General features: G+C 34.5%; 1 protein-coding gene across 3 annotated transcripts in view; it reads left to right on the plus strand.

The window, feature by feature from the left end:
- Positions 1-15,074, plus strand: part of Odr4 (odr-4 GPCR localization factor homolog) — a 35,170-nt gene extending 20,096 nt beyond the window's left edge. For 2 of the 3 annotated variants that reach the window (XM_042674330.1, XM_042674332.1), the window contains 5 exons: positions 1,340-1,468; positions 2,698-2,788; positions 6,864-7,049; positions 12,580-12,690; positions 14,779-15,074. In XM_042674330.1, the coding sequence (XP_042530264.1) occupies positions 1,340-1,468; positions 2,698-2,788; positions 6,864-7,049; positions 12,580-12,690; positions 14,779-14,846 (585 nt within the window). In that variant the 3' untranslated portion in view covers positions 14,847-15,074. Of the gene's footprint in view, positions 1-1,339; positions 1,469-2,697; positions 2,789-6,863; positions 7,050-10,195; positions 10,269-12,579; positions 12,691-14,778 lie in introns of those variants that run through there. The other variant, XM_042674331.1, reaches the window with a different exon arrangement.
- Positions 15,075-22,401: the final 7,327 nt, after the last annotated feature.

Raw genomic sequence — 22,401 nt, forward strand, 5'->3', positions numbered from 1 at the left:
TAAAATCATTAATATTTTGTGGTCACACTCATAGTTGACATTCTATTTTTATGTAAACAAACCATAGCATTACATTTAGCATGTGGAAGTTGTGTATTGAAAGTATATAAATAAATGGGAGGGTATACATTGATTATAATTTTACCATATTTATCATGTCCTACTTGGTATACTTATTTTGTGTAGTTCTTTTTTTGTGTGTTTTTGGTCATGGGGCCTGAACTGTGGGTCTCGGAGCTGTCCCTCAGCTCTTCAGCTCAAGGCTAGCACTCTACCACTTGAACCATAGCACCACTTCCAGCTTTTTCTGCTTATGTGGTGGTGAGGAATCAAATCCAGGACCTCATGCATGCAAGGCAAGCACTCTACCACTGAGCCACCTTCCCAGCCCCTTTTGTGTAGTTCTCATGGACACTTGGTATCTCCTACTATACTATGTTTCTCTGCATTTTTAATAAGTTTTTTTTAAATTGTGAAAATACTGTACAGAGGGGTTACAGTTACATGAGCAAGGTAATGAGTACATTTCTTATCAAGCATTGTTGCCTCCTTTGTTTTTCTCCTACCATTCAATTCCCTCCCACCTCTACAACTACACTCCCCCACACCTAAATTGTAAAGTTGGTTTTTACATAGTGTCTTGTACATCTCATTGTTACAATGGATCAACCTGTATCCCTATTTAAACATTCCACCTCATCCCAGTTAGAATCACTATAATCAAGAACTCTAATAACAACAGATGTTGGAGAGGATGTGACCAGAAGTGAACCCTACTGCATTGTTGGTGGGAGTGTAAACTTGTTCAACCACTTTGGAAAGCAGTATGGAGGTTCCTCCAAAGACACCACATAGAGCTCCCCTATGACCCAGCAATCCCACTCTTGTGCATTTACCCAAATGATCACAAACAAGACCACACGAAAGCTGTCAGCACAACTAATGTCTGCATTTTTTATCTTCACACTGCTTACCAGACTAATCGTAAATAATGCATTTCTTAGTGAATATTTTGCAGATTGATACTTTGGATGTCTTTGTTAATAAAAACATATTTATATGTAGTTAGGCTTGATTTCAACTTACATTCAAAATGGTTATAAAATATAACTTATAAAGAGAAATATTAAGGTTTTTAAATAATTTATTGACTTAGTAAAAATTTCCTTAGTAATTGACTTAGTAAAAATTTCCTTTCATCTCAGCAGCTGTGATACCCAAATGGTTAAAATGTTATTTTTAAAAATTTCCTTCTCCTAAACATGATTTATGTAATGTTTCAATGCCATATAGTTAATTATTGTTGGTTGTCAAGACTGAAACCAAGTTTATCTTTCAGCTCTTGAATTCAGACCACAGATCCACAGCCACAGTCCAGACATGCAGTGGTTCTATAAACCTTAAGGGTGCTGTAAAATGCAGAGCGTATATTCACAGCAACAGGCCCAAGGTGAAAGATGCTGTACAGGTATGGAAGGAGTGTTGTTGGCATGTGAAAAGTGAAAGCAGGTCAGCATAGCTACTCAAAATCCTAAAATTTTAGTTGATGAGGACCCAAACAGCTAGACAATAAAATATACTATGTAATTGATTCTAAGATTTCCACATACGCACTATTTACTTATTCATCTTTATAATGCTAGAGGTTTAGGAAATATTCCATACTTGAATCATATTAGCATGTTTAAAATGCTTACTGTTGGGAAAACTGAATATATTTTTAATTGACATCATTTAGTTGTTTTAAGGGGGTTTCATTTTACCAAGTCCATTTAGAAAGCTCAATTTATGTATGTATGTATGTATGTATGTATGTATGTAAGTCAGTCCTGGGGCTTGAACTATGGGCCTGGGCTCTGTCCCTCAGCTCTTCAGCCCAAGGCTAGTGCTCTACCACTTGAGCCACGACGCCACTTCCTGCTTTTTCTGTTAATGTAGTGCTGAGGAATCGAACCCAGGACCTCAATGCATGAAAGGCAAGCACTCTACCACTGAGCCACCTTACCAGCCCATCTTAAAAAAGAAAATATTTATAAACTGGCTACTTGTGGCTTGTGCCTGCAATTCTAGGTACTCAGGAGACAGAAAACAGGTGGATCACAATTTGAGGCTAGCTCAGGCAGAAAGTTTACAAAATGCCATTTCAACCAATAGCTGGGTGTGGTAGAATGCGTTTATCATCCTATCTGTGTGAGAATCTGATATTTTGAGGATTATGATTCCAGGTAAGTCCAGGCAAAAACGTACACAAGACCTCATTTCCAAAGGAAAGTTTGAGCATGCTGGTATATGTCTGTCATCTCAACTGTGGCAGGAACCATAAACAGGAGGATGGTGGTCCAGGTCAGCCTGGGCAAAAAAAAAAAAAAAAAGAGTTACTAGGTATTAGATAGTGTTCTACAGTTTACAAGTTGAAAAAGTATGATTGGTATTTATGTAATAAAAACACATGGAATGCTGGCAAGATTCGTTTAGATTTGTTTTTAATGTACTATTTAGATGAGATTAAGCAAATTTGTCAATCATTACACTATAAATGTGTTAGCCTTGTTAAATTAAGGGACATAATAAATAGAGTGATGTGTAAGATATTTAGTAGACATAATATAGATAATCAAATAATTGTGTTCTTATTTAATTAATGCAAACCTGAAGTATTTATTTCTTACTTTGTTTTTGTTTCTTTTTTCTCTATAGGCAGTGAAGAGAGATATATTGAACACAGTTGCTGATCGTTGTGAAATACTATTTGAGGATCTGCTTTTGAATGAAATATCAGAAAAAAAAGTTATGAGTATAAAATAAGTACTTTTATTCGATGCTGAGTATAAAATCAGTACTTTTATTTCAAGTATTTATTTTGATACAATAAGATCGCAATATATAAGGGATATGCCATCGCTTACAGTGTTTTTTAGAACAAAATGACATCTTTTATTATTCTAAGATAATTTTTCGGTTGTTTCCTTCCAGAACAGTTTTAACACTTTATAATGGCAGATCTGTCAATATTTAACTATTTTGGGGACAATTTTTTTAAAATCTTGTTTTTTTTAGTGAACATTACCAACATTTTAAAGTCATAATTTTGTGGGTTTTTTTCGGTCATGGGGCCTGAACTCTGGGCCTGGGTGCTGTCCCACAATTCTTCAGCACAAGACTAGTTCTCTCCCATTTGAGCCACAGCTCCACATCTGGCTTTTTCTCCTTATGTCATGCTGAGGAATCGAACCCAGGGCCTCATGCATGCAAAGCAAGCACTCTACCACTGAGCCACCTTCCCAGCACCATGAGTTTTTTAAATACCTGATCTTTTTGAAGAACTTACGTATAATAAAAGTATTAACATATCACTTTTGAGTATCAAATAACAAACAGGTCCTCTGCTAGGCACTATTTGTAATATACATTAATTTACATGCTTTCCAGCGTGTAAAGGTCTAATAGACCTTCTTAGTTTGAAAATCAAGGTTGAGTCAGTGTCTTACCCCTTAGTAACTATTCTATCTATATATTAGGTTTGAAAGACTAATATTAACCCCATCTATATTTCTATATGTTAGATCTTTGAGATTGCCTTTCCATATTCAACAAATAATCCTGAAGTTCCAATTACTATAGTATACAAATTTGATGAGATATGAATTTTAATCATACATGAAGCAATTGTTTTGAAATGATATGAAGCCTGTGTTTATTCCCAACAAGAACAACAATAAAATATACATAAGACAAAGCGAAAAGAACATAAACATACTTACAGAAATAAGAGAATTGGGTAAAAGCAGATTACCTAAGACTTACAACATCCTTATGCAAGAGAGAATTAACCAGGATCCCATGAAAAGAACTTTAATCCCTTTTGAGGACCTGTCTCCAAGTGACTAAGGACCTATTAGACCTTACAAGTTGTGCTTCCCAATATCACCTTATTGAAGACTAGGCTCCCAATATGTGGACTCTTGGAAAATAAATCATGTCAAAACTATGTCAGATTCTGTGTCTCTTCTGCTACTAGCATAGTGACCTCCCAGAAATGATCCCGCTTCCATAAGCTCCATTTTTTTAAAGTGTAAAACAAGAATTGTAATAGCTGCTTTTGGAAGCTATGAGATTAAAATAGATGATTTTGTAAAGTCTTATATTCAGGCTAATATATGCCAAACCTTGAGTAACAGTAATTGCTGTTGTAGCCAGGAAGCAGTGGATAAGGTAGTAGGAGATATTCAAGGACATATCTCTAGTGACCAAGTCTTCTTCTGAGTAGGCACCACACTAGTTTCTGCTACCTCCTCATAATGTTACCTCATATTATGAATCCATCAATGTATTAGTTAGACCATATCCCTTTCAATCAAGTTATTTCTCAAAAGTCCCATTTTTTTTAACATTAACATTGAGGACCATATCTTTACCATACACAATGGTTCTTTCTGTTGTTATTGTTTTTTTATTTTTTTTTTTTGGTTGGTCATGGGGCTTGAACTCTGGGTCTGGGTGCTGTCCCTCAGCTCTTCAACTCAAGGCGAGTACTCTACCACTTGAGCTACAGCACCACTTCCGGTTTTCTCATAATTAATTGAAGATGAGAGTCTCAAAGACTTTCCTGCTGGGCTGGCTTTGAACCGTGATCCTCAAATCTCAGCCTCCTGAGTAGCTAGGATTACAGGCATGAGCCACTGGCACCCAGCTTCTGTTGTTATTGTTATTGTTTTGTTTGTTTATGTATATGTCATGGGTCCTGATCATTTGACTTAGTATATCTTTCTTAAATGTTATGATCTTACAGATATGGTAAGATGTATAATGATTATCTTGTAATCTACCTAATTACAGATGTTAACTTTATATTTCCAATGTTTATTATAGACATATTCTTGGAATTCTTACTGTTCGTATTGAAAGACTTGGTTTTTCAATGAAATAAGTAAAATGTGGGAATGCCAATCAGTGCTTTTACTTAGAGTGCTTTTATCTGATTCCCCTTAAAATGTATCCCAGATCTTCCCTATTATTTGTTGTAAGTCTTCATTCAGTTCTTCCCAGTGTACTGTGATAGGTGGATCCTCCCTTGATTACAAAATAGAGGTCATCATTAGGTCATTAATCATGAAATCTTTTCATCCTTACATCACTATTCATTCATGTACTTATCCTTTCAAAATATTTGTAATCTCTTGCCTATACCACATTTCTATTGCCTGATTATACTTCTTGTCCCTTTGTGTGCTTTTGTTCTTAGATTTAGCTTACATATCACGTTTTCTATATAATTGTTTCTATGTGCCAGGATTCTATTTTTAACCAGTAGCAACCCATTCTTTATAAAATTGGCTTAAATTGAAAAAGATTTCCTGTTTGGTCTTACTCAAGTTATATTGAACTGAATACTCTGTTGGGGGATAGTCCTAAGGGACTCTTCCCTCCCCCAAATGATCCTTTTTCCCATTTTAAATCTCAAACCCACTGAAAAAATTGGTCTTATTTAGGCACTAAAATGCTATCTCTTATATATGTGTGTATTATGTATGTATGTATGTATGTATGTATGTATGTATGTATAGTACTAGAAGTCAGAGTCTAGTGCCTGCTAGGCAGGTGCTGTACCAATTGCGTCACACTCTCAGCCATATAGTTGATCTTAACATATCAAGAGTTAAAAAAAAATCACCAGTTTAATAACTTGTAATATCATAATTGATTTTAAGATATGAAAATAAAAGAAAAATTGAGTTTAATAATAGAAGTATATCTTGAAGTTTTTGTCTTAAGATGCTTCAAATATCGATTGCTTACAATAGAATATATCTGGTATTGTCATGTAGACTATTTACATGGTGCAGTACAAATTGCAGTCATGTAGTTGTACAGCTAGGAGGCAGTCTGGTCAAAGAGGAAAATTATTCTCTCAGTTCTTACTGAGAGAAATAAATAAAATAATACACAGAATCTAGAAGAACCTTATTTAAGTCATGACATTTAAGGAATTGTTCTTCATCTTAGTTTTGTATGTAAAGCTAAAGCATTTCTCTGATAAGATTACTATTGAAATGAGCCAGTTTTCTACTTATTCTTTTCTGCTGAATTAAGCAGTAATAATGTGCTTATTTGAGCTAATGCCTTTATATTAGAAATTTGGGGACAATATATTATTCTAACTTGTAAGTATCCAAAAAAATGTAGTTAAGTTATTCATTAGTTTTGTAATTCAGATTTTTTTCTCAATACCTTTTACCAAAACATTATAAGCATACGGAAAGAATAATAAGATAAAGAGAAGTTTAAAAAGCAAACTAGCCAAGTGTTTTGCTGTACTGGCATAATCCCATTAGGAAAACCAAAAAGCAGCTGTTGAGTTCAAGGCCAGCCTGGGCCATGTTTTGAGCCAGACTGATTCTCCCAAAAGTAAAGGAAAAGAAAGTAAGATGGAGTTGTTACAAAATATATGCTCAGTGTCTTAAACACGTTTCATAGCTAGTATGATGACAATAGTATGTCCTATATACTTCCTATAGATAGGCCCCAATTTTACTGCAAATATGCATGAATAAGGGAAAAGTTGGCTGTAAAATTTAAGAATTCTTCTTGAGTATTCCATCATAGGATGTTATTTAAGCAAGAATGTGTAATCATCAGCAACTTTATCTTTAAGGTAATAGTAAATTTTTAAGTTTTATGGAAGTGTCCTTTAAGTTCTTAATGAAGAATTGAGTTAAAATAGAACTCAGTAGTGTGATACCAATCATAAAGTAAAAATGCATTGTAATCTCAAGCTTTTTTTTCTGTTACCGTTTTTATATACTTCTAAAATATGTACCAGTGAAAGATTTATCTAAATATTGATACTGTTCTCTCTCCTTTAGATTCTGAGAAAGAGTTCCACATCCTCCCTCACCGAGTTTTTGTCCCCATTCCTGGTTCTACTGTAATGTTCTGTGATTATAAATTTGGTGATGAGTCAGCTGAAGAAATCAGAGACCATTTTATAGAAATGTTAGATCAGATGATTCAACTAGATGATTTGGAAGTTGCAGAGGAAATAAACACAGGTAAGTAAGAATCTAATTAGAATATAGCTGACCTCACTTATAAGATGTCTGGATTAAATTTCATGTGTTTAGATTTCCATGAAGCTAACTCTGAGATTTCATAATACTAAGACAATTAAAATTAATCTGATGAGTTTCTCTCTGTATAAATAAGCATACACTGTTTTCTTTGGAAATTGTATCACACTTTAAGATAATTCAGATTTTTTTAAGTCCAGCAAGTGGATTTTGGTAAGACAAATTTAGCCTTAAATAGATGAAAGCTTGTAGCTTTTAAGTATTATTTTAGTATAATAGAAAAGTTTTCTCAAAAGTCATCTAACTAGGGGCTAGGAAGGTGGCTCAGTGGTAGAGTGCTTGCTTAAAATGCATGAGGCCCTGGGTTTGATTCCTTAGTACCAGATAAAGCAGAAAAAGCCGAAAGTAGTGCTGTGGCTCAAGTGGTAGAGCACCAGCCTTGAGCTGAAATGCTGAGGGACAGCGCTCAGGCCCAGAGTTCAGGCCCTACAACTGGCCAAAAAAAAAAAAAAAAGTCATCTAACTATTGGCTTCAATATCTTATCAAATGTTTAAAACTTTATTAAACATTTTCTATATAATTTGCTTTTCTTCATATTCTCATCATTTAATTGGGATATTAAAGTGAAATGTGCAGTTCCAAACATCAGTACAAGAGAATTTTTATAGTATATGGATTTGCTATCCATTCACACAGGGTATTCTTTTCCTGGCCATCATTTCAAAATACATGACCCTCTCATTTTGGAAGTTTTGCTTTGTTATTATTTTAATTTTTAAAAAATTTATAGTGAGCACAAGGTATAAAGTATGTCCATGAATGAATATATATGGGGAATGTTTTCCTGAAATATTTAAAAGTATGTAATAGCAATTATTAGTAATTCTCACTAAGTACTGAGTAAAAAGCAACTTACCCTTTTGGAAAGTTGTGATATCATAGCACAAAATTCTAAGTGTACTCTGACTTGCACACTGACTTAACTTTATGTTACGCTAAATTGTTGTTAATTCATTTATACTTTAACATTTTGCATAGTAATGAGTGTATTTCAAGAAATGTATCGTTTCAGTTTCATTATGGTATAGGTCATTCATTCAACAAGTTGCAGTGTTGGCAGGTAGACAATATACGTGAAGGTGATGCCAGCTTAATTTGCCATCCTTTGCCCCTCTCATTGGTGATGATGAAATCTAGAGCTTCACACAGCTTGGACAAATGCTGTATCACTAAACTACAATCCCAGCTCTATCATTTTGTGTGCTATACTTTCACATAACTAGCAGTGTATTAAGGTTTGTTTATACCAGCAAACCCACAAACCTTTAAGTTAAAGGTTATTCTGTAACATTGTGATTGCTGCAACAGCTACAACCTAACTAGACAATGGAAACTTTCAGCTCCATTGTTATGTTATGTGACCTGGACCATCACATTTGTCACTGACTGAAACATTGGTATGCAGACATTATTTATATAGAACTTTACTTTTGGTGAAAATGTTAGAAAACATATTTTCTAAAATGAAATATGCATTACTTTAGAATGATATCGACACCTTATTAAATACTGAAGTTCAGAATTATAATGAAAAAGTAGTTATAATGAAATTATAATGTGTAAATAATGTTAAAGTATAATGTTTCGGTCTTATAATTTGTATCAGTTCTTCTGAAGTTTGAATTAGGGATTCTTTATAAAAAGTAAGTCTCAAAATACTTCAGATGTTCACATTGAAAAGTTGAGGGTCTGGAACATGGCTCAAGTGGTAGAGTAGTTGTCTACTAAGTGCAAAATTTAAATCCTGCTTAAACCACTAGGGGAAGAAAAAAGGCAAAAATTGAAATAACATGTTTATGAGCATTACACTTTTAAGTGGCTCTAGTATTTGTAACTCTTTGATTACTAGTTTTTGTTCTGTAATGTTGTTGACTAGTTGCTATGTTTAAAATACATATTTTGCCAAATGAGGTAAATGACTTAAGGGATGAGAACAATTTGTTTGTCAAAATGACTCATTTGTGGTGAGGATAACTGGCTTTAACATTTCTTAGATGTGTTAGTCATCTCCTAGTACACATTAATTTAGATGTACTTTGTCCATAGTATCAGATGAAAAAAATTTTGAAACCACACCTTCAAAATCTGTTAGCTGACAATTTTGTCTTGGTATTAAAGTCAAATTTATTTTTTTCTTTTAAAATTATTGTTATATTTTTGTTCTTTTTAAAATTATTGTTTAAAATTCTTATTTTTTAAGTTATTAAGTAGTTACATAAAGGGTTTATTGTTCTAAAAGTCAGCTTATAAGTATAGTGCTTCTTGGTCAGTATTACCCTTCCATCATTCTCTCCTTTTTCCTCCACTCCAGTCCCTACTCTCAAGTAGTGTGCATTGAATCTAGTGACTACATTTGCACACCTTTCCTCCTTCCATTCCTGTGCCTCCTTTTGTCTCCCCCAACATGCATTTCCACTTTCTGGTATTCATGATGATAAACTGTACTTTTGTTGTTAAGGGGACTTTTGCCTTTGGATCCTTCCCCTAAGAATACCCTCCTTTTTTTCAGTTGATTTGTTTGTAAATGCATTGAGCCCTGCATATGTTTTCATGCATGGTTGCCAAGTTTATTTTTTGTTAGTTAAATAGTTAGTAATACTTTTAGTGCTGGAGATCAAACCAAGGGTCTTGAGAATGGTAGGCAGATACTCTCCCATTGAGCTTCACTTCCAGCCCTTGACACATGTATGTAGCCCAGGCTCTCTTTGAAGGCTTCCCTGCCTCAGCCTCCTCAGTGATTATATTATAGGTGTGTATACATAAAAAATATATTTTATGCCAGATTGCCGACTACAGTGGTACAGTGATAAGGAACAATAACCAATTTAAAAAATGCAACTCCTATTATCTTAAAGTTTTATATAATCCTGCCTACCTATCAGCAGCTTAGAATAAATTTAAATATGTCTCTAACTTTGCATATATGTGTGGGCCCTTTTCTCTTGTTGATAGTTGCTTTTTTATATGATTAGTGTGGGACTTGTCTGAATTTATTACTGCTTGTTTTTTAAGGAATGATTAAAGTCTTATTTCCTATCAACTCATTTTATTTGTATATGAATTTCAGATAACATATTAAAAATTTGGTTAAGAGACACAATACCTGAGATTTGAATGTAAAACCTTTAAACCCTCACCAGAAAAAAGGACATATTGTTGTGGCAAGGCCTTATTCTTTCTTGAAAATTTTTTGCTTTAATAAAATTCATGTGTATTAAATCACATAAATTTATGTGACAGCTTAAAATTATTTTGAAAGGCAGTAGAATATCTTTTCTAGAGGAAAATTAACTTGTGCTGGAATTATATAATAGCATGATCTTCACATATAACAATCTTAAATGTATCCTGTAATTTGTATAATTATGAATTGGTATAATTCATACTTCATCCCATATCTTGTTCAACTGATATAAGGATATTACTAGCACAGAGATGAAAAATTAACAGATAGTTGCTAATAGAAGAACCACAGTTGTTTGACATGTTCAACTTTCAGTCTTAAGAGACTGACGTTGGAAGAAATTTGAAGCTATTGGTACAATTGTAGTCTAGAACTAAGTTGTTATAACCCTTAAGAAAATTAGGAAAAGTGCAACCTATGGAAATACTGAATATTGTAGAAATATTTATTACTGTGAATTTGTTCTCCTTTGGGATTCATTTGATATAAAGACCGAAAAAAAGCCAAGAGGGCTACTAGGGATGTAGCTTAGTGGTAGAGCATTTGCTTAACCTCCAGCACGATTAAAACAAAACAAAACAAAACAAAAAACAACTTATGGTGGTTGAGGAGGAAAAATAACAAATGTTGGTGCCCTTGATTTTAACAAAGTAGGTCCTTATGCATATTTCTGAAAATCAGTAAACTTCCTTTTCCTGAGAAATTAATGAATGATAGGTATTTTTTTTGTCCCACAGATTTCTATTTCAGTAAGTTTATATGTATCATCCTTGGAAACCTGTACTACTATGATAGGATACAAAGATGTCTATGAGGACATTTTAAATGAAAACAATAGACTATTTAAATTTAAGCAATAGTATTTCCTGTACTTTGTTCTGTGATTTGTTTATTCTCTTTTTCTTTGTCTCTGTAAATAAGAGCATCAATCTGAAGTAAGTTCCTTTGGATTCTATAAAGCAGCAATGCACTTGTTCAGTGAATGGGAATAGGTAGAAAAAGGAACTGGTCAGGCTCCAAGAGTATTGTAGTCCTACTTCAATTTGAATAGGAGCACTTTCACCTAGTTTATGTACTGAGATTTTCTGTCAGATTTCATCTGTTTTCATAGTATTCTTGAACACTGCAGTAAAATATGCACTGGATGGTAGGATCTCATTTATTAGCAGTTCAAACATTTTTAATTAGTTTTAAGCAAACTCAGATAAGAAAATGTAGATTACTGGCGCCAGGAAGGTGGCTCAGTGGTAGAGCGCTTGCCTTGCATGCATGAGGCCCTGGGTTTGATTCCCCAGCACCACATAAGGAAAAAGAAAAAAGCCGAAAGTGGCGCTGTGGCTCAAGTGGTAGAGCGCTAGCCTTGAGCTGAAGAGCTGAGGGACAGCGCCCAGGCCCAGAGTTCAGGCCCCATGACCGGACCCCCTCCCCCCCCCCCAAAAAAGAAAATGTAGATTACTGTCTGCATAGTGAAGTGGAAAGAGGATTTTTGTGTTGCATCCTTAGGTAACTATGCATGACTCTCATATACTTTAACCTCTTTGGTTCTACTTCCTTTGTAAAATAAGATGACATAGTTGTCTTGCTTCACAATCAGAGTGGTTTTAAGGTCAAGTTTCTTATGTTTTGTTTGTCTATTGCAAATTTCAGTGTTAATAGTCAGCAAACTTATTCAAATAGACATTTTTATATTTTATGGGCTGCACAGGCTGTCTTTCACATATTCCTTTTATAGTCCATTTTTCACTCAAGCTGATTAAAAATGGTAGTCATTTAATAACTGACTGTGGCTTAAGTCAGTGATTAAACTACATCAAATATTTTGAAAGCAATGTCACTTTGACATATATTCCATTTTATTCAATTATATTTGATAATTACTCAATTGCCGAGCATCAGTGGCTCATGCCTATAATCCTATACTCCTATCCTCAGGAGGCTAAGATGTGAGAATTTTGGTTCAGAGCCAGCTTGGACAAGAAAATTCATGAGAGTTTCCTCTCCAATTAACCACCAGAAAGGCTGGAAGTGGAGTTGCGTCTCAAATGGTAGAGCACTAGCCTTGAGCACAAAAAATCAGGGGCAATACCCAGGCCCTGAGTTCAAGCTCTAGCACCAGCACACACACACACACACACACACACACACACACACACACACACAGAGTAGAAAGAAAATATTATTTACGGTATGTATTCCTTATTATGTTCTTTAAAATAATTTCAAATAATAGTTCTCACTTTGTGCAAATTTGTTATTGTTTCTTACAGCTTATGTGAGTTCCTCTCTGAATAGTGAAGTTTCTTTGGACAAGACAGATGATGAACAGCCTGTGCAACCAATTAAAACTACAATAGTATTGAAAATTCAGCAAAACATAGGTATTTTACCTACCTTTCTTCCTTCCTTCCTTCCTTCCTTCCTTCCTTCCTTCCTTCCTTCCTTCCTTCCTCTCTCTCTCTTTCTCTCGTTCTTTCTTTCTTTCTTTTTTTTTCTTTTCTTTCTTTCTTGCCAATGTTGGGCCTTGAACTCAGGACCTGGGCTCTGTCCTGGAGCTTCTCTGTGATCAAGGCTAGTGCTCTACCACTTGAGTCACAGCACTACTCCTGGCTTTTTCTGTTTATATGGTACCAAGGAATTGAACCTATGTATGGCTTGAAACCATTTATGGCTTCATATATGCCAGACAAGCATCCTACCACTAAGCCACATTGTCAGCCTTCATTTAGATTTCTTTAAAGTAATAGATTAAGCCATTATTTATTGAGTATTATGGAAAATGCCAATCACTGAGGGTAGAAAGATTTAAATATATCATCACCTGAGTGCCCTCAAAGCTAACATGTCCTGTTAATTTCTTGGGTTAGAAATAAAAATATAATGTAATTTTTCCCCCAAGTCTTTCCATTTCCCTACAAATGGAGCAATATCATTCTTTCTGATGAAAGCATAGAATTCCTTTGGTTTCCCTCATTTGTAATAATTAGTATATGTCTAGTGCTACCAGATGAGCAGAATAGCTCAGTAGCTATGTACATATGACCATATAAGATGATGCTAAACGATGCTAAATGTATTTGATTTGGGTACCCTGGGTAGTATATGTACAATTATCTGAATTAGGAAAGGGAAGGGGAACAACAAAATGGTGAGACAAAGGACAAAGGGTGAACCAAAGCAACAGTGATTCTCACAAGACAGTGTGTTGGGAATGGACTGTAAAACTTGGCTAGGGAGGGGGGATAAGGAAGGAGGGAGCATGGGGAAAAAATAAGGGAGGGGGTAACAAGTAACAAGTTTGACAAGAAATGTATTTGCTACCTTATGAATGTAATTGTAACCCCTTGACAATAAAATTAATTTTAAAAATAGAGATAAAAATATAAACTGTTAGAAATTAATCAGTATAGTAGGCCACGTTATCCGAACTAGAATTCCTAGTGCCAATGTCGTAGATTTTCATACAAGTTTTGTGAACAAAAAAGAAAACTCCAGTGGACATTTATAATGCACTTTTGTATTTTAAAGTTTCCAAAAAAGTGTATCAGTCACCAACATATGTTAGAGTTTTTGAACAAAGAATGGTAGACTGTTGTTTGGTGGAATACTAATCTTAGAAATGCTCAGCACTAAGACTTGACTGCAAGTTAGAGCCAGAGATTCTTGCCACTGATTAGATAAGCTTTAGTTAATGAACTAAAGTCTTTGTACCTGTGTGCATTTGTCATTCTTTTTCTAACTTTATCCATGAAAAATAAAAGTTACCAACCCGATCCTACTTAGATTTTATAGTGATATAAAAATCTAAAAATACATATAAAAATACAACCTGGATTTTCTGTTTTTAATAGCTACCTAGATTTGCATTCTAAAGACTGAAAACCATTTCCTATTGGAGCTGCTATTTTGAAGGAATAAACCATTATTCATTGAGTATTATTGAAGGTGTCAGAAGGTGGAGGTAGAAAGGCTTATATATATGTATATATATGTATATATATATATATATATACATATATATATGTTATCACCTATGTGCCCTTAAAGATAAAATGTCTTGTTAATTTCTTACATTTTTTTTTAAAAAAAACAAAGTGTATGAGACAGCTGGTATACTGTGTGAATATGTGTGTGTTTGTATCTGTGTGTATTAATATACAATTGTGTATATGTATATACACATATTTATAGGAACCTTTGAAAATATTTGTATTTTTTTCTCTTAGTGAACATATCTATGTAAGGGACACACTTTGTCCAGTATTTGTAATTTAATTTTTAAAACCTTAATGACTTCCTGTGCATGCATATTTTTGTATATCTAGGATTGTGTGTGTATGTGTTTGTTTTCTGTGTGTATACTGTTTTATAGGCTCATCGTTACCTACATTTCAGACCTAGGATCAATTAAGCTTTTTTTTTTTTTGCCTCATCCCATTTCCATGTGTTTTGTGTTTGTTTACTTTTAGGTGTGATTGCAGCATTTGCAGTTGCAGTTCTTGCTGCGGGTATCTCCTTTCATTACTTCAGTGATTAGGGTGAGGCACAAAGAGCTTCCTGATCATCCTGGGAACATTGATCGACAGCATGAATAAGAAAGTTGTAAATAATCCATCACCATTTAAGATAGTAGCAGCCAGATCTGCTACCAAAATGCCTATTAGATGTTTTTGACTGACATGAAATCACCAGCTGCCTTGTTTATCCTTGCTTATCTTGTAGGTGCCCCCGGTTTCTAAAAATAAAGTTATGTATCTAGATGGGAGTTGCATGTAACAAATCATTGTTATTTATTTTTAAAGTCTTCAAAACATGGGATATTGATTTGAATGACACATTGATTAGGACATTAGAAACTTCAGCAGAGTTGATTGTAATATCTTAGTAGTAGAGCATCAGGAGAAATTCCTTACAAGCATGCCAACAACTTATGGGATAAGTTCATTCTCTGGGTCCTCACTCCCAAAATGCTGTATGATTTGTTCTGACCAAAGGTTAAGAAACCTTTTTTTGTTAGAGAAGATGGAATCCATTAAGAATGAAAACATGTTTTTTCTCAGGTTAATGCATTAATATATTGAATAAGATGATTTGCTTCCAGCACTATGGTCAACTGGATACTGTAAAACACCTAGTTCCTGAAGAAAATGTACTTTTAAAATAAGGGTCAAAGGAACTAAGAGAAATCCTGAAGAACAATACATCTGTCATCCCTTACAAAATGTACACATTTTAAGTTAGGAGTCATGAACATTACTTTAAGCTTACAAGAGGATTGTAGTTTTCTGGATGACATTTCTGTCATATGTAGTTTCCCTCAAACCAGAAACAAGGACAGAGATACAGATGGAAGATGCTGCTGGGAAGGCCAAAAGGCCCTCAGCTTAGTGCTATAGCTCCTGGTAGAAACAGATTATAAACATTTCTAATCTAGGCCCAAGGTTCTCATAGCTTGTGATCAAGAATATTATTTCTTGACTAGAAATCACCAGATACTAGGTAAAACAAGCTGGCATGGGGGAAAAAATGAACATTGAATTCAGTTTTCTAGTTCTTACCAAAAACATAAGAAATGAAGAATAAAACCACAGTCACAGATGAAAAGAACTAAGTAGAACTCTAGGAATGAGAAATATTTGACTGAAATAGAAAAAGAAAACTCACAGGTTGAATTATAATAAACTCAATTGCAGAGATAAGTGAACTGGAAACTAAATGTAAAGACATTACCCAAGGAGCAGCAATGCAAAACAGTGAGCCAGAAAATAATTGCAAGTTAATGAGCTATGGGAGAGAAGAACTTTTAAGAACTAGGACAAAATGGAGAGAATAAAGAAGAGGCTCTATTCGAAGAGATGACAGAATTTCTTGTATTTGTTAGAAAAGCCTGAATTCAGGAATTACAGTGTATCTCAAACACATTTTTAAAGAAAAGTCTATTACCACACAGGATTTTAGAAGCAACCAAAGGGGATTCAAAGAACCTACAACAATGGCAGAACAATGTACCCATTATATGGTAGAACAGAAACCTGAATTCTGAGGAAAAACTTGTCAGCTTAGAATGTGATGAAGCAAAAGTGACTACTGCAAAAGAATGTTAGCAAGGAAAATTACTCCAAAAGGATGATCTAAAATCAAAGAACTATATGCTGATGATTAAATGTTTGTAGACTTATAGTGGTATTTGTATAAAGTCATAATGAAAAATGTCTCTACGAAAGTGTAAACAATGTAAAAATAAATATTGTTATGCAACATTAATGTGGAATATTCCAATAAAACTAATGTAAAACTTGACGGTTGAAAAATGGTAGGAGGTTACCTAGAATTAAGTGTTCTTAGGTACTTCAGTTATTCAGGTTACAGTTTTAAAATTATTTAAATGTGGTAATTAAATTTGAAGAATAACCTTGTAAAGAGTAGATAGGGAATGAACATTTCCAAAGGAAAAGAAGTTTAGGAACTTAATGACTGAGAACAAGTAAAGAAAGTATCAGTAGGCAACAAAAATTAGAAAGTTAGCAGAACTGGGAAGGTAGTTCAGTTTCAGAGCACTTGCCAAGTATATACAAGGCCCTGGGCTCAGTCCTCACCATCACATAAAAGTAATATTTATGAGTCATATTAGCAAATAGAACATACTGAATTACCTATTTAAATGACAGATTGATGCTATTTTTGTCAAAACTTGTCTAAAAAAATGAAAACCACACAAAGTAGAAAGTTAAAAAAAGATAAAAGAAAAGCAAATATTGAAAACTTGTGTAACTTTAGTGATATCAAAGTGGAGCTTTCTGATATTATTAAACATGGAGAAGGCCACTAAGAATAGCAAAAGGAGTTCACTAGAAATATATAACAAATTTGTGTTTATGAAGTGGCCCCTATGTGATTTATAAGGCTAAATTTGGCAGTCACCTGAACAGTATTCTAACAGTTCTCAAGTCATCAACTAAAGAATGAATTCAAACATTTCAGTAATGTAAATATGCTGATTCAATGAACACATTTAGAGAATATTTACACAGAGTATTTTCTTCATCACTGTGTCTTACCAAAAATGGATCATGTACTACTAGACATGAAGTAATTCACAATACATTGGTATTAATGATGAGAAACATTGAGATTAGTAATAAAGGTTACATTTTTTAAATGATACACTTATAAGTTTTAGAAGAACCTTGTAGATTAATTATAAGGTGGTTGTTTTTGTTTTCAGTCTTGGGTTGGAACCCTGGACTTGCTAAGCAAGTGATTCCTGCCTAAAGCTAGACTGGACCACTAATCTTTCTGCAATAGCTGAAGTGACAGGTGTTTCTCACCTCTCCCAACTGTTGATTGAGACTGGTATCTCATGAACTTTTTGCCTAGGCTGACTTCCAACATTTTCCTGATCTTAGCCTCTTAATTAGCAGGGACGATAGCATGAGCCACCATGACTAGCAGTACTTTACTTTTATAATTCAATAATGTGGCAGAAATGGTACTTTGAGTAATATGGCTTTAAAAGTCTAAAGAGAGGATAAAAGAACAAATGTGTAACTTAAATAAGGGAAACAATAAAATTCCCCTAATTTAAAAAGAACTAAACAGTATATATAAACATTCTAAAGATTGAAAAGAGAGTCTTAACCCATAGACCTGATAAAGATGAAAGAAAAAGACTACTAGGAGTATGATTCTGCTAATATATTTGAAAACTTAGATCAAACTGGAAAATTGTAGCTTACTTAAACTGGATCATGAGGAAAAGAGAAGCTAGACTTATCCAAGTGTCAAATAGTAAACAATAATTAAAATTCATTGACAATGTCTAGGCTAAGTTTACATTAAGTCATAACTCAGAGCATACCATTTCAAACTTTTATTCAAACTCTAAAACAGATAATGAAAGAATATTTTTCAGCTTGTTCATGTCTGGTTTAACTTGCTAACATCAGACACATTTAGTAAGAAGACAAGTGAGAGGTTAATATAATACTTAATACATGTAAAAGTCAAATTAATGCATGTAAAAGTCAAAAATTCTTTTCAAGTTAATTTTGTATTGTATTTAAAAAGTTGGCTAAGTTGTATGCTTTAAAAATACAGGGTACCTGTTACAACTACTGTTCATAAAAATGAACAGTGAGAAGTTAGAACAGTGAGAAAAATGAGCCAAAGACAAACTTTTTGTTTTTTTTTGTTTTGTTTGTTTGCTAGTTCTAAGGCACTGTCCCTGAGGCTGTTTGTGCTCAAGGCTAGCACTCTACCACTTGAGCCACAGTACCATTTCTGTTTTTTTTCTGAGTAGTTTATTGGAAAAAAGACTCTCATGGGCTTTCCTGCCTGGGTTGGCTATAAACAGCAATCCTCAGATCTCAGCCTTTTGAGTAGGTAAGATTATATGCGTGAGACACTGGCTCTTGGCTCAAACTGGTCTTTTTCAATGGAGGTGACCAGACAGATGACTGATACTTAATTTCATAGGTGGTTGACTAAGACCATAATAGATGTACTATATCTACTATGTACTATATGCATCCATAGACTGAAAGGCTAAGGAAGGTGAGAGTGCTGTGATGATGATCCCCTTCAATCAAAGCCATCTTTCATACTGCTGTTGGACACTGAAATTGATACACTGCTCAGAAAGTGACTTGGCCTTAATCTTCTGCCTTAACCATTTACACACCCTAACCATTCTACTTCCGCATATTCACAGAGGGAAATAAGCACAGCAAGAGTACCTGTGTAAAACAGCTTATGGCAGCTCTATAACCACCCAACTGCGCAATGATGAAAGATCAAAAAGTAAACTGTGGCTTTTGTCATTTTAGTTAGGAGGAAGAAATTAAAGAGAAAATGGTAAAGCAAAGGTCATGTTATGGGATATAATTTGTATGATGTCTAGGCAAATTTATATTCTGGAATATGTATATTTGTGGTAAACTACAATACAAATACAAAACTTTAAGATATATTTCTATTTTGAAGTGAAGGCAGAACAGGAAGACCAGGTATAACAAATACATGAAATGGTATGGTGATGTTTTAGTTCTTGAGGAACAGATGTGTTCATGTTTACTAAAAACTACCTCCAAACTTCATTGACTTAAGACAATCACCATTTTTTTTTTCTCAATTCTGTGAGCTGATAAGAACCAGTGAGGTGGTTCTGCTCCACAGGATAGAAGTACAGTTATTTAAGAGTTTCATTAGGGTTGAAACCTGCAGAAATTCTTGTGGTTTGCAGTTAATGGAAACCCAACTTTGACCTTTCCAATCTATATGTAGTGTCTCCATTTGGCTTGGAGTTCTTGCATCTTGATACTGGACTACCTCCTAACGTAATGTGAGGATCCAAGAAGTAGCAACTTAAGTGGCAGCACTCCCCAAAGAGGAAAATAGAAAGTCATTGCTCTTGGGATCCTGATTTGGAAGTCCCCAAACATCATTTCCACTACATTGGATTGTGAAACTAATGTATAGAACCAGCCTAAATTAAAGAAGAAGGAAGAGCAATCACTTTAGCTTTTATTCAGAAGGGAAGCACATTAAAAAAGAAAGGATTCCTAGCTGCTTGAAGATTAGTGCTCATAGTACACTTTCTGACCATAACAACTTTCTGACAAGTAGAACAAGTTTCTGATGTGTAGAAAATGTAGTCACCACTTCCCAAGAAACCTTAAAGTCTAACCTGACTATGACATCAGGTTCAAGCTCAAAGCCTAGTTTTAGGTTTCTTCTAAATTGCTATTGGTATAAAGCACTTTTCCCACAGTTCCTCTCAACCCAACATGCAAAAAACTAGGGTTTCTTCCTTCTCCATATTCAGCTAGCATCCAATAGTGAGTTATGTTTAGAAAGGTCCATAGCAGTGAATAATCTCTGGAAATTTTGAATAGCAGTAGACCACATGTCCAATTCCTCATGATTATTGAAGCATGATTGGTTAGGAATTACTTACTGAAATAGACTCTCAAATTTTAGCTTCTCCCTGTGAGGTCTTCACTCTGACTCACGTTCTCCCACAAAATGGGTTGTTTGAAGCTAAGTTGCTTTCTTAAATTGTTTTCTATGTTTTGAGGCTTCAAGGCCCCAAATATTTTCATTTTCAATGTTACCTATTTCCTTTACTGTAAGATTATGGGGTTCCTTAGGAAACATGTTTTATTTCCTTTGAATAAAAAATAATCCATCAGAAAAAAAGACATACCTGCAAATCTAATCAAGACAGGCTTGTCTCTACACTGAACTAAGAAGCAGAGAGACAATACCCTTAAGAGTCATACTTATTGTCTAGACAAGTAGTTTATAGTTTGTAAGGTCTTTAGCAATCTTTTTTTTTCAGGTCTAAGCCTATAGGAACTAGTGTAGATATTTCTCATGTCTTCGAGGATACTGTTGCATATTTGATCCAAACACCCTAATTCTGACTTATTAGCAGTTCCCTGGATTTGATCTTTGCCCTGAGGTAATTTCTTCCTTTACAACTTACTCCTGGAAAAGATACATGGAATGCTTTATATTTCCCATACCTTTTTATTCACTGAGTTTTCTCCACACATGTTCGATCATAAACAGAAGTCATTTGGCATTTTCAGTGTTCCCCTTTGCTACGGTCATAAATTTAAGGTGTTACTTCTTCCCCTTTTCCCACAACTTTATTAGCTCTTTCTTTCACAGGTGAAAGGATTGTCTTTCACAGCAAAGACTGCCTTTCAGTCTCTCCTTCTTCTAGAACCCACAGATTGCTGAAAGCCCTATGCTCAGTTTCAACGTTAAGCCTATGTGCTTTGGTTTGGTCTCTGTAGCACCTTATTTCTAGCTTCCATTTTCTGTTTTGGTTATCTTTCTGCTCTATAACAATCTCAAAACTTAGCAACTTAAAATGTACACTTTATTAACTCTGGATTAATTGATTTTGTGAGTCAGTGGGGCTCAGCAAGCTCAGCCAGATAGCTTTTTTCTGGGTCCCATGATGTTGCATGAGCCTTCTTTTATCTATTACATCCAGAACAGCTCATTTACGTGTTATAACTTGTTATCAAACTCTTTTTCTTGTGACTTCTCCATAAAACTTAGGCATCTTACTCAGAATGGTGACTGAATTCTAAAAGAAGAGAGGCCTGATGTTCAGTTCAACGAGGAGGGAAGTAGAAATCATTAATCACCTGAGTTCCACACCCACCCAAACTGTCATTTCCTTGGTATAAAAATGTCTGAAGCAAACCAAAGTTCAGCCCAGTTTTCATTGGGAGCGCAAAGAAGCTATTTCTTGATGGAGGAGTGGCACACCTATGTAGAGAGGAAAGAAATCAATGGTGACAATGATCTCTAATTATGAATAAATTTGCAACCACATATACTACATATATTGTTTAGTATATGTCAAATAACCAGGAGGAAGAAGAGACAAAGGATTTTCCTAAATTACCATCACTACTCTGAAAAATCACTCACACACTACCTTATTGCTGTATTGTTCCTTTAATTATTGTGCCGGTCTCTCCTTCCTTTCTACTGTGATAGTTCTGTGGTCATGTAGTTCCTTTTCCTTTTACCTACTCCTACAATGCTTTCTGAATAGTATGTTCATAACTCTATTACCCACATAGTAGGTATTACTCCGTACTCTATTACAAGCTCATAATATTTATTGGTTCTTACTTTGAGGAGTTATCCATATGTAAATTACTACACAAAAATATTTAGTAATTTTTTTGTTTATTTGTTTTTTTTCCTTTTTTGTGCCAGTCCTGGATCTTGAACTTAGGGCCTCGGCCTGAGCTTTTGTGCTCAAGGCTAGAACTCTACCACTTGAACCACAGGTCCACTTCTGGCTTTTTGGTGGTTGACTGGAGAAAAGAGTCTCACAAACTTTTCCTGCCTGGGCTGGCTTTCAACTGTAGTCCCCAAATCTCAGCTTCCTAAGTAGATAGGATTACAAGTATGATCCACTGGTGTCTGGTAGTAAATTGTTCTTTATGTCTGACTAACTTAGTGGATATAGTAGGAATAATAACTGTGTTAAAATAGCCAGTGAGTTATTTTCAAAATTCATAATCTGTTAAAAGGTAAGTTAATATGTTAATAGGTTTTTG

This window comes from Dipodomys spectabilis, unplaced genomic scaffold (genome assembly GCF_019054845.1).
Source record: "Dipodomys spectabilis isolate Male_0828 unplaced genomic scaffold, ASM1905484v1 ptg000019l, whole genome shotgun sequence".
NCBI classification, from domain to species: domain Eukaryota; kingdom Metazoa; phylum Chordata; class Mammalia; order Rodentia; family Heteromyidae; genus Dipodomys; species Dipodomys spectabilis.